The sequence below is a fragment of the Cavia porcellus genome, unplaced genomic scaffold, assembly GCF_034190915.1.
Source record: "Cavia porcellus strain 051 isolate PalLab524CR breed Dunkin Hartley unplaced genomic scaffold, mCavPor4.1 scaffold_16, whole genome shotgun sequence".
Taxonomy (NCBI): Eukaryota; Metazoa; Chordata; class Mammalia; order Rodentia; family Caviidae; genus Cavia; species Cavia porcellus.
Genome location: NW_026947499.1, coordinates 33,946,361 through 33,961,977, shown reverse-complemented (window position 1 = coordinate 33,961,977; position 15,617 = coordinate 33,946,361). Strand labels below are relative to the sequence as shown.

Genomic DNA, 15,617 nt, shown 5'->3' with positions numbered 1-15,617 from the left:
GTCTGCTGAGGAACTTTTGGGTGTCCACCAGAGAGCTGCCCTGGCTAGGACCCTCAGTTCTTAGTTTTTATTGGCCCAGCCAATATTATTGTTGCAGGCAGCTGAGTTAGTTAGAAATATCACAGGCAGTGAGATTGGGCTAAATTCTCAATAGAGGCAGTGCGAACACCTGGCAGCTTCGGGGGAGGCAGACACCTCCTGCTGTGGGCCAGGCCTCAAGACAAAGCATGGGGGTGAGGGGACATGGTGACTCACGCCTGTAATTCCAGCACTAGGGAGGCTGAGGCAGGAGGAACGTAGCAAGTTCAAGACCAGCCTGGGTTACAAAGTGAGCTCAAGGCCAGCCTGAACTGCATAGAGAGACCCTGTCTCAAAAAGACAAAGCATCAAACAAATGCATCTACATCCTGCGGACTGACATTCTAATTAGTTCCCCCTCACTCTGGAGTCACTATCCCATCCCTCTAGGGGAAAGGTCACAGTTCCAAAAATGCCTGTTTCCTATATGACTTACTTTCCCATTTGTCCCTAATGTTGAAAGGGTTAACTTTACAGCTGCCACCCCCCCACCCCGAGCTATCTGTACAAAACAAGAAGGGACTTTCCGTTGGTAAAAACAAAAACAAAAACAAAAAAAAGATAAACAACTGTTCCGGGAACACAGTGACCAGGCTATGACCCCCGGACACTAAAGTTACCCAACCCTGAGCCCCTCCAATCAGCTCCTGCCAAACCCTGCGCCGTTCAAAACTAACCAATGCGATCTGCTTCTGTAACATCGCCTGCTTTGCGGTTTATGCCTTTAAAAACCCTGTGTAACTTCCCTTCGGGGTCCTCCGCACTCGTTTGCTGGACGGACCCCATGCGCATGGAAATAAAGCTTTCACCCTTAAAGACGTGAGTCCTTGGGGTCTTCTTCCCTGCGACGCCGACCTTACAATGTAATCAATTTTACCTAAACTATTGATCTTATTGGCTAACTATAGTTACATTTGGAGGCTCCAGCGAGATCGTACGTCTCACGGGAGACGATCTCAACGGCTCAGCGTCCCTCTTCGGGTGAGTATGACTGGTCATATTTTTACTTTCATTTTGGATCGATCCACCGTTTCTCTTCGCCCCAGGCCGAACTCCGGCTCTACTTCAGGGGCGATTTCTGTTCCTTGGTGATCAGGGGACACCCCACACGGTTTTCCGTGACTCACCGTCTGCGATAGGGTTTTCCTATCGGTCTGGGGAATTTCATTCCCAATCTGTGGTCTGTCCGGGCCAATCTGGAGGCACCCCCTAAGGTGGCTCATTTGGTGTGAGGCTAATGCATGAGAGTGAGGTGGCCGGCCTGTTTGTCCTGTGTGTTGTGGCTGTTGTGATCGGTTATTTGTTGTGTCGCGCGTACGCTAACCACTCTTTGTCTTCAGAACACCATGGGACAAACGACATCGTCCCCATTGTCCCTCACCCTCGACCATTGGTCAGAGGTTCGAGAGAGGGCTCACAATCTCTCCTTACAGGTTAAAAAAGGTAAATGGCAGACTTTCTGCTCGTCTGAGTGGCCCACATTCTCCGTGGGTTGGCCACTGGAGGGGACTTTCCACCTTCCCCTCATCTTAGCAGTTAAGAACATCATCTTCCACCCCGGACGAGAGGGCCACCCCGACCAGGTCACTTACATCTTGGTATGGCAGGACCTCAGGGAGGAGCCCCCACCGTGGGTAAAACCCTTCCTTCCTCCGCCCGACTCCTCCATACCCAAACTCTTGGCTCTGAAAGGGCCCCCTGCACCGGTCCTGCCCGACTCCCAACCTGACCTCCCTCTGCTTGATTGTGATCACCCTCCTCCTCGACCTGCCTGGCCTCCTCCTTATGCACTTCCACCACCCGTCTCCCCGCCGGAGTCGGAGGCCTCCCTTCCCTCAGCTCCAACTCTCTCTCTGTACTCCCCACACCCCTCTGCGGCCTGCTCCGAGGCCAGTCCCCCTGGGCCTGAGGGCCCAGCCCGGAACACCCACAGTAGACAGCGGCCGGAGGACCCGGTCGTCACTCTCCCTCTCTGTCCCTATGGGCCCACTATAAGTGATGGGACAGCGGAGGGAGAAATGCCGGCCCTTCAGTACTGGCCATTCTCATCCTCAGACTTATACAACTGGAAAAATAATAACCCCTCTTTCTCTGATGACCCCTCTAAGTTAACAGGCCTAATGGACTCGCTTATGTTCTCTCACCAACCCACATGGGATGACTGCCAACAACTATTGAGGGTCCTGTTCACCACCAAGGAAAAAGATCGAATCCTTCTCCAGGCCCGAAAAAATGTTCCAGGAGATGATGGCAGACCCACCCAGAGACCTGATCAAATTGACGATCTTTTCCCGCTGAAACGCCCCAACTGGGACCCCAATTCTCCTGACGGTAGGCAGCATCTTTCCATCTATCGCCAGACTCTAATGGTGGGTTTCCGGGCGGCCGCAAGGCGCCCTACCAATTTGGCCAAGGTAAGAGAAATAACTCAAGGGCCCACTGAGACTCCCTCAGTTTTTCTAGAATGCCTGATGGAGGCTTACCGACGGTACACGCCTTTTGACCCTGAAGATGAAGGCCGACAGTGCTCAATCGCCATGGCCTTCATAGGGCAATTGGCTCCTGATATAAGACGTAAGCTCCAAAGGCTAGATGGTCTACAAGACCTAACTCTGAGGGATCTCGTTAAGGAAGCTGAAAAAGTCTACTATAAACGAGAGACAGAAGAGGAAAAGGAGTTAGCTAGAGACAAAAGACGAAACAAGGAATTGGCAAAAGTGTTGGCCACAGTTATTCAGGGTAAGCCTGAGACAGGAAAGGGAAAGCCCAATCACCCCCCATTAGACCCTGACCAATGTGCATATTGCAAGGAGAAAGGACACCTAATCAAAGACTGTGAAAAACTTAAAAGGAAGCGAGCCAAAGAGGAACGAGAAAAGCAGTCCTCACAGCGGCAGCGAACCCCCATGCTCGCCTTAGATGAGGAAGATTAGGGACTTCGGGGCTCGGTTCCCCTCCCCGAGCTCAGGGTAACATTTAAGGTGGAGGGGACTCCCGTGGAATTTGAGGTCGACATGGGAGCTGTTTACTCGGCCCTTCAGGCCCCCTTGGGAGCCCTTTCAACCAAGAAATCGCTAGTTCAAGGGGCTAACGGAAGCAAATACCGCTCATGGACCACCGAGCGCACAGTCGACCTGGGAAAAGGAAAAGTAAAACATTCCTTCCTGGTCATCCCAGAATGCCCTGCTCCCCTATTAGGAAGAGACCTGTTAACTAAATTAGGGGCAAAGATTTCCTTTGAGCCCCAGGGACCTCAGGTGACATTCCGCAACCCAAAGGTTGAACAGCCCATAGTCACAATATTGACTCTGAAGTTGGAAGATGAATATAGGCTCTATAATGATCAGAGTCTTCAGCCTGTTCCTCCTGCTTAGTTAGCTGATTTCAAAGACTCCTGGGCTGAAACGGCTGGATTGGGACTAGCCAACCAACAGCCACCTGTGGTGATCACTCTAAAGGCCACTGCCTCCCCCGTCCGAGTTAGACAATACCCCATTGGCAGAGAGGCCTACCAAGGAATTAAGGTACATATACAGAGACTTTTAGATCAGGGGGTATTAACCCCTTGTCGATCTGCATGGAATACACCACTACTCCCTGTTAAAAAGCCAGGAACCAATGATTATAGGCCAGTACAGGACTTGAGAGAGGTCAACAAAAGGGTGGAAGACATCCACCCCACCGTGCCAAACCCCTATAATCTCCTCAGTGGCTTAAACCCATCCAGAACCTGGTACACTGTCCTAGATTTGAAAGATGCCTTTTTCTGCTTACCCCTTCATAAGGACAGCCAACCTCTGTTTGCGTTTGAATGGACAGACCCAGACTCCAAAATAAATGGACAGTTGACGTGGACGCGCCTCCCCCAGGGATTCAAGAACAGCCCAACTATCTTTGATGAGGCTCTCCACAAAGATCTAGCTCCATTCCGGGCTCAACACCCGGACCTCACTCTACTTCAATATGTGGATGACTTGCTGCCGGCAGCAGATTCAGAGAAGGACTGCAACAACGGGACCCAAGATCTCCTACGTGAGTTGGCCGCTCTGGGGTACAGAGCATCGGCAAAAAAGGCTCAGATCTGCAAACGAGAGGTAATCTTCCTGGGTTACACCCTAAGGGAAGGAAAAAGATGGCTCGCTGAGGCTAGAAAACAGACTGTGGTCCAGATTCCTCCCCCCAAAAGCCAAAAACAGCTTCGAGAATTTCTGGGTACGGCGGGGTTTTGCCGGCTGTGGATCCCAGGATTCGCATCCTTGGCAGCTCCCCTTTACCCATTGCTTAAGGGAGGATCACCCTTTGTCTGGGGAAAGGATCACCAACAGGCCTTCGATGCCATCAAGCGAGCCCTCCTATCTGCCCCGGCCCTAGCTCTACCTGATAACTCAGACCTTTGGGCCATGGAAACGGCCGGTGGCTTACCTCTCAAAGAGACTAGATACTATGGCAAATGGATGGCCACCATGCCTAAAGGCTATTGCAGCAGCAGCCCTGCTCACTAAGGACGCTGACAAACTGACTTTGGGACAAAAATTAACAATTATTGCCCCACACACGCTAGAAAGTGTCATCCGCCAACCTCCCGATAGGTGGCTCTCAAACGCCCGGATTACACATTACCAAAGCCTCTTACTCAATAAAGACAAAATAACCTTTGGGCCCCTGGTGACCCTCAATCCGGCAACCCTACTACCAGAAGAAACCCCAGAACCAATTCTTCACACTTGCCAAGATATCCTGGCAGAGGAAACCGGGGCGCGATCAGACCTGTTGGACTACCCCTTACCCGATGCTGAGGTGACCTACTTCACTGACGGGAGTAGCTTCTTGGTCCAAGCTGGCTCCAGGCAAAAGATTGTGTGGTTCCAGACCTGGACAATACTGGGAAGTAGACTTTACTGAAATTAAACCTGCCCGGTATGGACTAAAATATCTGTTAGTCTTTGTGGACACCTTTTCTGGATGGATTGAGGCCTTTCCTACCAAAAAGGAAACTGCTGCCGTAGTCGCAAAGAAGTTGATGGAAGAAATTTTTCCCCAGTTCGGATTACCAAAGGTAATAGGGTCTGATAATGGGCCAGCGTTTGTGGCTAAGGTAAGTCAGGGATTGGCCAACATATTGGGGATTGATTGGAAATTACATTGTGCTTATAGACCCCAAAGTTCAGGACAGGTAGAGAGGATGAATAGAACTATTAAGGAGACCCTCACTAAATTAGCTCATGAGACTGGCTTAAAAGATTGGACGATGCTCCTGCCTTATGCTCTTTTTCGTGCACGGAACACTCTGTCAGCCAAACCCCCTAACCTCACTCCCTTTGAGATCCTCTTTGGCACTCCACCCCCCATTCGGGATCTCACTCCCTTGACTGAACATTCCACCCTGTTACCAACCTCCTTGTCTGACAGGCTCATCGCCCTTGACTGCCTACAAAAGGATTTGTGGACCCAGCTAGCCTCAGCCTACACTCCCAGCGAATCTCCCATACCGCATCCATACCAAGTGGGAGACTTTGTGCTCGTCCGGTGTCATCAACAAGAGACCCTACAACCTCGCTGGAAAGGAGCATACCAGATCCTACTGACCACTCCCACAGCGGTAAAGGTCGACGGCATCACCTCTAGGATCCATGCGTCACATCTGAAACCAGCTTCGGCGCCAGAGGACAATCACTGGGAACTTAAACGGTCTGATAACCCCCTAAAGCTAAAGCTGTGCCGAAAGACCCCCTAAAACTGTTCCATACACCTCCCTTGTGTGCTCCTACAAGATGACCCCCTGCCCATACAAGACCTTTAAGATTAAAGGTTATTCACAAGAAAAGGGGGGAATGAAAGAGTTAACTTTACAGCTGCCACCCCCCCCCCCCGAGCTATCTGTACAAAACAAGAAGGGACTTTCCGTTGGTAAAAACAAAAACAAAAACAAAAAAAAGATAAACCACTGTTCCGGGAACACAGTGACTGGGCTATGACCCCCAGACACTAAAGTTACCCAACCCTGAGCCCCTCCAATCAGCTCCTGCCAAACCCTGCGCCGTTCAAAACTAACCAATGCGATCTGCTTCTATAACATCGCCTGCTTTGCGGTTTATGCCTTTAAAAACCCTGTGTAACTTCCCTTCGGGGTCCTCCGCACTCGTTTGCTGGACGGACCCCATGCTCATGGAAATAAAGCTTTCACCCTTAAAGACGTGAGTCCTTGGGGTCTTCTTCCCTGCGACGCCGACCTTACAATGTAATCAATTTTACCTAAACTATTGATCTTATTGGCTAACTATAGTTATTTCCCACCTTATGCCCATCTGCTTTGTGAGTTCCGAATCTTTCCCCCACCTTGAACCCACAATTTTACTCTATAAAAGTCCCTGGAAAAGACAGAGTGATGAGCAACCCACTCAGGTCCCCTTCTGTCTCTCTCTCTCTGACAGAAGCTTTCTTTCTCTCAATGAATATATTCTATGCTTCACCTCTGTTGTTCCTAAAATTCATTCTTCGATTTTAGAGAACAGGAGCTCGAGGACATAGTAACATAGTAAGTTGGGAGTTTCATTCCCCTATATCAAGATAACCAGAGATCAGTCTCCAGAAAGGAAACCAGCTGTCTGTCTGGTCAACATTCCACTGATTCCATTGGCCAATGGCTTCAATGGGGATTCACCAAATAGATGCTGGGGAACCTGTCCTCTGCTTTTTGAGGGTGGCAGCTGCTATAAGAGTGATTAATTAGCGGGCAGAGTGACCACTGTATGTCAAAATTCTATAAGGGATAGTTAAAAGCCTGAGCAAGATCATCACCTACTGCTCTATGAATAAAGGTTTTAATGTCCACAACTTGAGAGGTTGGAGAGTCTCGTTGTTATAAATGTGTTTAGGTCCCATACATGTGCTGCTTTGGGGGATAGCTCCTTCCACTGTCATGTGAAAGTCAGTTAGTTCTCCCCACTGTGTCTCAGGTTTAATCTCCAAAGGAGATTTGCCCAGAACACTGAGCCAGGACATGGCTCTCATGTGTGTTCTGGACGGGCACAGTTCCAATCAATGTCTCATCTGACACAGAGACGAGATATGTGGCCTTTATCTAAGATGACTTCCCTGATTTTGGCATTAGCAAAGGCTCATTTTCTATGGGCTTAACTAAGAAGGAAAAGGTTTGAGTTCTTTCTGACTTACATGCCTCAGTAAGGAAAGTACAAAGTGGGAAATGAGTAGAGGTAGGAAACTGAAGCAGAACAAACTTGACATTTTCTCTAGAGCATAGAGGAGGATCAGAGTCTGTCTCAGTGAAACCTGTCCTCCAAGTCTTAAGTCTGGCCACCAGCCTAGTGCTGCTTAAACAGTGGAAGGAGTCTCGGTTTTTATGTAGGCATGTATATTTTGTAAGTCTGAGCTAGATTTCCATTTAAAGAGAACCATCTTACAGAAGTTTACATTAAAGTCTCTCAAAGGTGTTCTAATATTTTTCTCTAGTGCTATTGTCTAAAGGAGTATCAGTAACTTTAGCAACCAATTTAAATTTAACTTGTACAAGAACAAAATAATAGGGGCTGGGGATTTAGCTCAGCGGCATAAGCGCCTGCCTTGCAAGCAGGCAGTTGTGAGTTTGATCCCCAGTACCGATAAAAAGGAAAAAGACAAAATAATAATAATAATATACCATTAGACAAATATCATAACATTATAAATTTCACATGTTTTAACTTAGATTCACAATAGAGTGCTACTAGGGATTGCACCCAGGGCATCTGCACTGATCTACATTCCTAGTCTTATTTTTTATTTTGAGACAGCCTCACACTGAGTTGTTAAGTTGCCCAGGCTGGGCTTTAACTTCTGATCTTTATGCTTTAGTTTATAGAGTGCTAAGGTGTGTGCCACCACACCCAGCTGTGATTTCCTTTTGTGTGTGGTGAATAACTCACAATAGGGACAAGGGAGAGAACTATTAATATCTTTTCTGAGAATGAGTAGAGATTTTCAAGGATTTGGGGCACTGCTTCTTTTTCTTCCTTAAGTGGTTCTTTCTGGTCATTGTCATGCAATCATCAAGTGTCAGGACATAGTGGTATTGAAAGCCAAGTTTAGGTAGAAATACTATAGGCCCTCAGATAGGGTCAGGTTCTTGAGGGAGTCAGTGCAAAGATAAAAACTCATTACAACTGTGGCCAGAGGCACAACTGTTAGATCCCAGGGTAAAGGGCTCGAGGTAAAGACAGAGTGATCAGGCCTAGATACTTCCCCAGGGAATAAGGAGAATTGACATCACCTAATTCAACAAAGTCTTGGTAAACATCAGTCACCATGGTGGGTGACCAAGACCTCTGGATCCATCCCTTCCTAAAAAACGTCTTTGTTCTTTCCATATACACTTGCTATGAGAACTGCTTCCCCATTGGATCAATATTACCTAAGCAGCAATACTTATAATCTCATTGACTAATCATCGTTTTAATCCACCTTGTAGCCAACTGCATGATTTTGCTCTATGAACCTTCCTCTGTGAAGTGGGCTCCTTGGCAACCCACTTTTGGGTCCACTTCTGTCTCTTAAGAGCTATCACTCTCAATAAAGTTTTCCTACTCTACACCTCTGTGGTTCCTTAGGGTTTATTCCTTGGTTTTGAGGACATGAACTCGGTGTATCTAACATCTAGCAGGTTGAGTGTTACATTTATTTCCCCTATATTGCGGGGGGGGGGGCGTGTTTAGCATGCAGAGGTCATCTGCTGGCCACACTGGTAGCCATCTGAGATCCAGCCAGCGTTGGCTGGCACGCCTAAAGAGGAACTTGTGGCCTACAGACGGTCTGTCCTCAAACATAAACAAGATGAGGGCAGGGCGGACATTGAACTATGTCAAGCAGGCACTGTAAGATCGGGAAGGGTAACAAATGCAGGATCACAGTGTGACCTCTCTGCCTTCGTTCTGACTTGTCCATTCTCGATGAGTCACTCTCTTGGGGCAGTCCCCTCAGATTCCAGAAACAAGTTTAAAGGACAAACATCTTGTGACAAGAGCCAAAATCACCCTCCAGTCGCCTCTGTGTTTCTTACTGCAGACAGGTCTCTATCCAATCTCCATCCTGAGCGAATGAGCAGCAGACCACTGCCCGATCGAGATCTCCACTGAGCTACATCTCTAAGTTCCAACTCTCGAGATACATATAATTATATATAACCCATGACTTTTTTTTTTTTTTGCCCTTCAGAGAGACAGACTGTCAGGCATGGGACTGACTGCAGTGTTTCTTCCCAATGAGGCCCCATTGAAAATGAAATCTTTCGGGGCTGGGGATTTAGCTCAGCGGCATAAGCGCCTGCCTTGCAAGCGTGTGGTCATGAGTTCAATCCCTGGTACCGGTAAAAATCCAAAAAAAAAAAAAAAAAAAAGAAAGGAAGGAAGGAAGAAAGGAAGGAAGAAAGACCCATAAGTAGAAGTGAGCCACAGGGTCACAATGACAGCTCTGTCCCAATGAGCCAGGCTCAGCACAGCAGGCAGCACACAAGTACATTGCTCTGGGAGGGATGGCTGACCTGGCTGGCAGTACGACCCTGAAGAACTGCGATCTTCAAAAACAGAAGGAAAACTATGAGCTAGTCATGGTGGTAAGCGCTTATAATACCAACCCTTAGGAAGCTGAGGCAGGAGGACTGCCACAAGTTCAAAGCCAACTTGGGCTACAGAGTTCAACACTCTGTCTCAGAAAAACAAACACAAGAAGCTTACAGGCTCTTGCTTTATAGGCATTTCCATTCTGCTCATACATTCTTTCTTTTATTTGCTTTTTCTTCTGGTACTGAGGATTAAACACAGGTATGCTCTACCACTGAGCTACATCTCTAGTCTTTTTTATTTTATTTTATATTTTATTTTGAGATAGGGTCTTGCTAAGTTGCTAAATTACCCAGACTGGGTTTGAACTTGCAATCCTGTTGCTCATTCTCTCAGAGTGCTAGGATTAGAGACATGCATAGCCACACCCAGCTTCCTTTATACTCAGTCGGTCATATAGTCTCTGCTTCTTCCCAACGTTCAGTAGCCCATATATACTCACTCTCCGTACCCTCCCAATTCAGAGTGGCCTCCATCTCTGTCTGAACCGCAATTTCTAAGAGTCCCAACTAAAGTCCTTTTTACTTTTGCAGCTCCTGAGTGTGGAACCATCAGCAAACCTTAACTCCCACAGGAAAGATATTAGTGTGTACCTGGCAATGAGCTAGATAAGCAAGAATGCCACGAGGTTACCGGGAACAGACTGTCAGACTAGAGGACCCGTGATTAAAGGGGCAGAACTGAATTGAATGAAGGAGATTTTCCTGCTCTCTGGGGCTGAGGCCTTTTCACGAAGTGGAGCCCAGGATACTGGGGCACAAGACAGGTAGAGTGGGAAGGTCTCAGGGAGAATGTGGTGCTCTAGTGCTTAATTAAGACAACGCAAGAGAAATGCCCATGTTGCCCATCCAGTTGAGGGAATCAATTGGAGTGATCGCCAGTAACAAAACATGTACCAGCATCTACTGCTGGGAGGGGCCCTTTCTCCAGGTAGGTACCAGTCCTTGGTACTGCCTGTACCCAAGTGGATAAGACAAAGGTCTAACCCCCTAATAGAGTCAGAATAATTTCTTGGGAAAAGTAGTCAAGTACACAGGCAGTAATAACAGAGCTGACAAACACAGGGACAGAGGCTTCTAGTGTGGGTGTTTGGGCAGGGACAACAAACAAAGAACTAGAACATACAGTATGGTAGGCGGTGATAAATGTCCTAGGAAAGGGAAAGTAAGGAAGGATGAGGAAGGGGTTCTTACTGTACTGTGGTAAACAAGCCGGTGACAGGGCGACAGCTGAGCAAAGGTGTGGGAAGTGAGAGAGGGAAGCGCACACTCATCAGGAGGAAGCGGAAGCTGCGCGTGCCTCAGCCCGGGGCGGCTTCATGTCTGCTGTGCTGCACAAAATAACTACGAAGCCGGTTAAGCTGGAGGGATGCTGGGAAGAGGTGGGAAGGGAGGCCCGGAAGATGACAGCATTTCCTTTGAGTAAAGCCAGGAGCCAGCAAAGGGTTTTCTGTTTTTGTTTTTCTTATTTTTGTAATACTGGGAATTCCAGAGCCTTGTGCATGCTAGGCAAACGCCCTGCTGTGAGTCATACACCCATCCCCTCCAGAAGGCTTTGAGTAGAAGAGTGACGTGATTTGACTCAGAGTTTTAAGAGAACCACACTGGTGGCAGTGCTGAAATAGATCAGATGCCCCTGAACTTACAAGGATTGGCATCACAAGAAACCTATCGTAAAGTGAAAATGTCAACCTGATGTGAAATTCCAGCGCTCAGGAGGCTAAGGCAGGAGAATTGCAAGTTCAAGTTCAGATAGGACAATTTAGCAAGACTCTGACTCAGAAAAAAAATTTCTGACAGTGTCTCACTGTTTAGTTCTGACTGGCCTTGAACTCATTATGTAACCCAGGCTGGCCTCAAACCAGTGGAGATCCTCTTGCCTCAGCCCCTCAGAGAGAGGGGAGATTATAGTATTTGCCACCATGCTCAGCTTCCTCTGAGGTTTTGTTTGAGACAAGGTTTTGCTATGTAGTCCAGGATGGCTTCAAATTCAGGGTTGTCCTGCTTCAGCCTCCCAACTGCTGAAATTGTATGTGCCACTGTAACCAGTTTCCTCTGAATTTTGACACAGCAATGCTTTGGTAATTTTGGTTGAGATCTAGAGCCTGTGCTATCATATACAATCTCCACTCCCCCAAGACCCTTTCTGGTCAGTCCTCCCTACATCCTACCGCCAGGCAACTTCTGGCCAGCATTCCTTCCCTTGTGCATAAAAGCCTACTACTGGGGAGGTGGCTGAGCATGCTGTCACTCAGCACATGCTGACACCTGAAAGGCCTCAAAGTGCCTGGGAGGTGTGTTCTTTTCCTTGCTAAGTAGAATTTTACCAAGTGGATGCTCCGAGGTTTGATTACCCATTCAACAGCTGAAGGATGCTTGGCTTGTTTCCAATGTTTGTTGATTCTGAATAAAAATGCTAAAACTTTTCACACAGACTTCCTGTGCGATCCCAGGAGTCTGTCGGTTGCATGCCTGTCACCCTTTATAGGACACCAATCTGTTGTCCCCGGCTGCTCTCCTACCAGCAAGATATGACAGTTCAAGTTGCTCCTTCTCTTCACCACACTTGGTGAAGAGCTCAGCAGTGGGCAGGATGGGAGGTGGGAGACGGCAGATGGTCCCCAGGGATGAATATGCCGACTCATCCTGAGTCCCTACATACATGCAGGGACTGAGTGGCCAGTGGACATACAAGGAGATGCTGCTGCCTCTGAAGTTGGCGGATTTGCATGTTTGTCACGTGACGTTAGGACTCCCCCCCCCCCATGGCTCCACCTAGGGATAAGTGGAAGTCGGGGAGGGAGGAGAGAAGCAGCACAAGTGTTGCAGTCCTCAAAGATCAGAGGAAGAGAAGCTATAAATAAGGTCACTCAGTGAGAGCCCTTCTATATGAACGGAGTCCCAACAGCCCAGCCAGGCCTGCGAGTGGACGCAGTTAAGACAGTGAGGCCCACCACCGCTACCGCCACCAGGGGGCGCAGTGAGACGCCCCTGAATGTTACCCGTGCCTGGCAGCCCAGGTTCCCATAGTTTTCCCATTCCCTGGGAGCCCTGCAGCGGGAAAGGGAGAGAAGGGAAGACTTGCTGTTGAATAAATGTGAGATAAAAGCCTAGGGACTCCTCAAACTAATTGGGGGGGGGGGGAGGGTCCTTTGCGGGTACAAAACTTGTATGGACAAGGAGGAGCCTAATGCCTTCATCATTTGGGTAATTTGTGATTTGATTGTGCAGATGACTCTGGTAACTGTGCCTATGATAACAAGAAGAGTATTCTGTTAAAAAAAAGTTTCTGCAAATTTAAAAGTATTGTAAATTAGAGGGTTGGAAGCTGGCATATCAATTATAAATATATTTAGTAGCAAGTAAAAGAAAATCAAACCAACAAGAGCTCAGAGCTAATGAGAAGTCTGGGTGGAAGCAGGCTACATAGGATAGACCAGCATCTCACTGTATCATCACACCCATTGCTTCTAGATTTTTCTTCACCTGTCATCAGTGTGTCAATTTGTAGCCTCAGGGTCATAAGATGGCTGCTGAAGTTTAGGCATTGTATCGGTATTCAAGACTAAAAGAAGGAGGGAGGTGGGCTGGGGAAGTTAGCTCAGCGGCATAAGCGCCTGCCTGGCAAGCACAAGGTCATGAGTTCAATCCCCAGTACCGCAACAAAAAAAAAAAAAAAAAAAGGAGGGAGGTATGAAAAGATGACACCAATTGAATGTATTCCTTAAATCAGAAAAAAAAACCTCACAAAATCTTCCTAAGAAAACACTCATCTCATTGTCCCACATTTAGGCCCAACGTGAGTCAGCCCCCAGCCAAGTATATTTTGAACCCTTGTCCTGGATGCAGAGTAGAGTTTAGAGATCCCAGCTGTAAAGGCAAGGTCCCCTCAAGGGGTTCTTTTCTTTTAGTACTAGGGGTCACACTAAGTTACCTTCCCAGCCCTCTTCTTAAATTTTATTCTGAGACAGGATCTCACTAAATTGCTAAATTGCCCAGACTGGGCTGACACGTTCAGTCTTCCTGCCCCAATCTACCAGAAGTGCTAGGGATTACAGGCTCTGTGCCCAGCAAAGGGTGAATGATTTGAGGAAGGAGTAAGGAGCAGCCAGCTTCACAGCCCGCAGCCAAGGAGTTCTGCTGTAACACTTGACATCAGGCCAGATGGTCCCTCCACCTCCAGGAGATCAGGAGAGCTCTTTAAGGTCTGTGGGCAATTGAAGAGATCAGAGATGATGGCCCAGGAGTCCAGCATGCATGCTAGCCAGCCAGGGGCCAAATTTCAGTGAATCTCCTCTTGAGGAGCTGGCCTACTGGGGGAATGTTATAGGATTTTGGGTTTCCACAGAGATTCTTTCCAGGTTCCTGGTGTCCTAAATAAACAATTGAACAAGACATATGCTTAAAAAATAGGAAAGATTTACATTTGTTAAGGTAGAAAAAAAAGTGCACTCTGGAGTGAGAGCAACCACTAAGAAAAGCTCACAGCAGTCATGAGGTTAATGATGGTGGCAGCGGTGGTGGTGGCGGCGGTGGTGGTGGTGGGTTTTGTATCTCTCTTTCTTCATCCTGACGTCAGTTCTAGGCCATCCTATCAGAAACCTGCTTGACTTTGCACCAGATATCTGATTGGTCCCAGATGCAGGGTTTGGAAACTGTGTTCTGGGTCTCAGTGGTTGACAGGTCACGCCCACTTATCCACTGAGTTTAGCCTACTCTAATCCCCCACCTCAGAAGGGCCCCTGTTTGCAGGCCCATGCAGGTGGTGTGGGTGAGCTGAAGCAATAAGGCCTCCTCACCCACAGTGGGCCTATGTGGGTTGTGCTCTTTCTCTGCTGGCTGTTTTGAAGGTGCAAGGGGATGAGTCTTCAGTCATCTAAAATGAATCAGAAAATTCTATGCAGTAAATAAGCCCTCAATATAGCAATTTTGCCCTCAGGGGGGAAAAATTAAAAGCAAATAGGGGGAAAATAGAGAAATAGAAGAAGAGAAAGAGATTAGAAGCAAGGCTGGAAGATTAAGAAAGATCACACAAACACTGGGAAACTGGTGAAGACAAGAGGGAAAGAAATAAGGAAGAAATAAAAACAAGAACAAAATGGAAAAACAACATCCACACCAAAAAAAAAAAAACCCTAGAAACTGTGTTCACACTCATACAAAAACAAGAACAGCTGGGCACGGTGATAGATAGCTGTAATTCAAGCATTTGGGAGCCTGAAGCAGAAGGACCCTTCAGAGTTCAAGGCCAGCCTGGTTACAAATGAGTTCAAATCCAGCCTGAACTGCATAACAAAACCCTGCCCAAAAGGCCCCAAAAAACAAAAAGTAGCAGCAGCAGCAGAGGAAGAAGGAGGAAGAGGAAGAGGAAGAGGAGAAGGAAAAGGAGAAGAAGAAGAAGAAGAAGAAGAAGAAGAAGAAGAAGAAGAAGAAGAAAAAGAAGAAGAAGAAGGGGAGGAAGAGAAGAGGAGGAGGAGGAGGAGGAGACAAAAGAGGAGGAGGAGGAGGAGAAGGAGAAAATGTCCACTGTAAGGAGTGTCTCTGCTACAGACAATGTGGATAGATAGAGTTCAGATCCAAGCTGATTAATCCCAGCAAACCAGCCATAGCTTATGGCAGGGTAGTGGATAATCCCAACAAGCCCATAGTCCCACTGAAATTCAGGCTGGCTTCTAGCTGTGAGGCTGGAACCAGGTTTGTTCAACCTGGAACAGTCTCCTGGAACATGCATCTCCTGCCCACTTAAACTGAGCTTCCTGACCTCCCGCAGGTTTGCTTAGCAGCCTGACCCTGTCCCTGGGAACCACTAGATGGAGCTCGAAGTTCTGAGTTCTGAACTCAGCTCCAGGGATTACTGAGCCCACTAATAATGCTGAGACGCCTGAAATAGCTCCTCAGGAGAGCGATGAGAGACATACAAAGCAATTGT

The 15,617-nt window shown here is 47.7% G+C and overlaps 1 protein-coding gene across 4 annotated transcripts; it reads left to right on the top strand.

Moving 5' to 3' along the window:
• The first annotated feature begins 799 nt into the window (after nt 1–799).
• Nucleotides 800–6,378, top strand: LOC111753915 (uncharacterized). Of its 4 annotated transcripts, XM_063226341.1 has the most exons (4): nt 806–897; nt 987–1,059; nt 2,187–2,409; nt 5,488–6,362. In XM_063226341.1, exons 1-4 carry the CDS (start codon nt 863–865, stop codon nt 5,532–5,534), a joined length of 378 nt encoding a protein of 125 aa, XP_063082411.1. In that variant the 5' UTR covers nt 806–862; the 3' UTR covers nt 5,535–6,362. The 4 variants fall into 4 exon arrangements, 3 of the variants coding, with proteins under 3 accessions (XP_063082411.1, XP_063082410.1, XP_063082409.1); XR_010039806.1 differs by lacking the exon at nt 2,187–2,409 and having other exon boundaries at nt 800–897; nt 5,488–6,361; XM_063226340.1 differs by lacking the exons at nt 806–897; nt 987–1,059 and having other exon boundaries at nt 1,070–2,409; nt 3,864–6,378.
• Nucleotides 6,379–15,617: the final 9,239 nt, after the last annotated feature.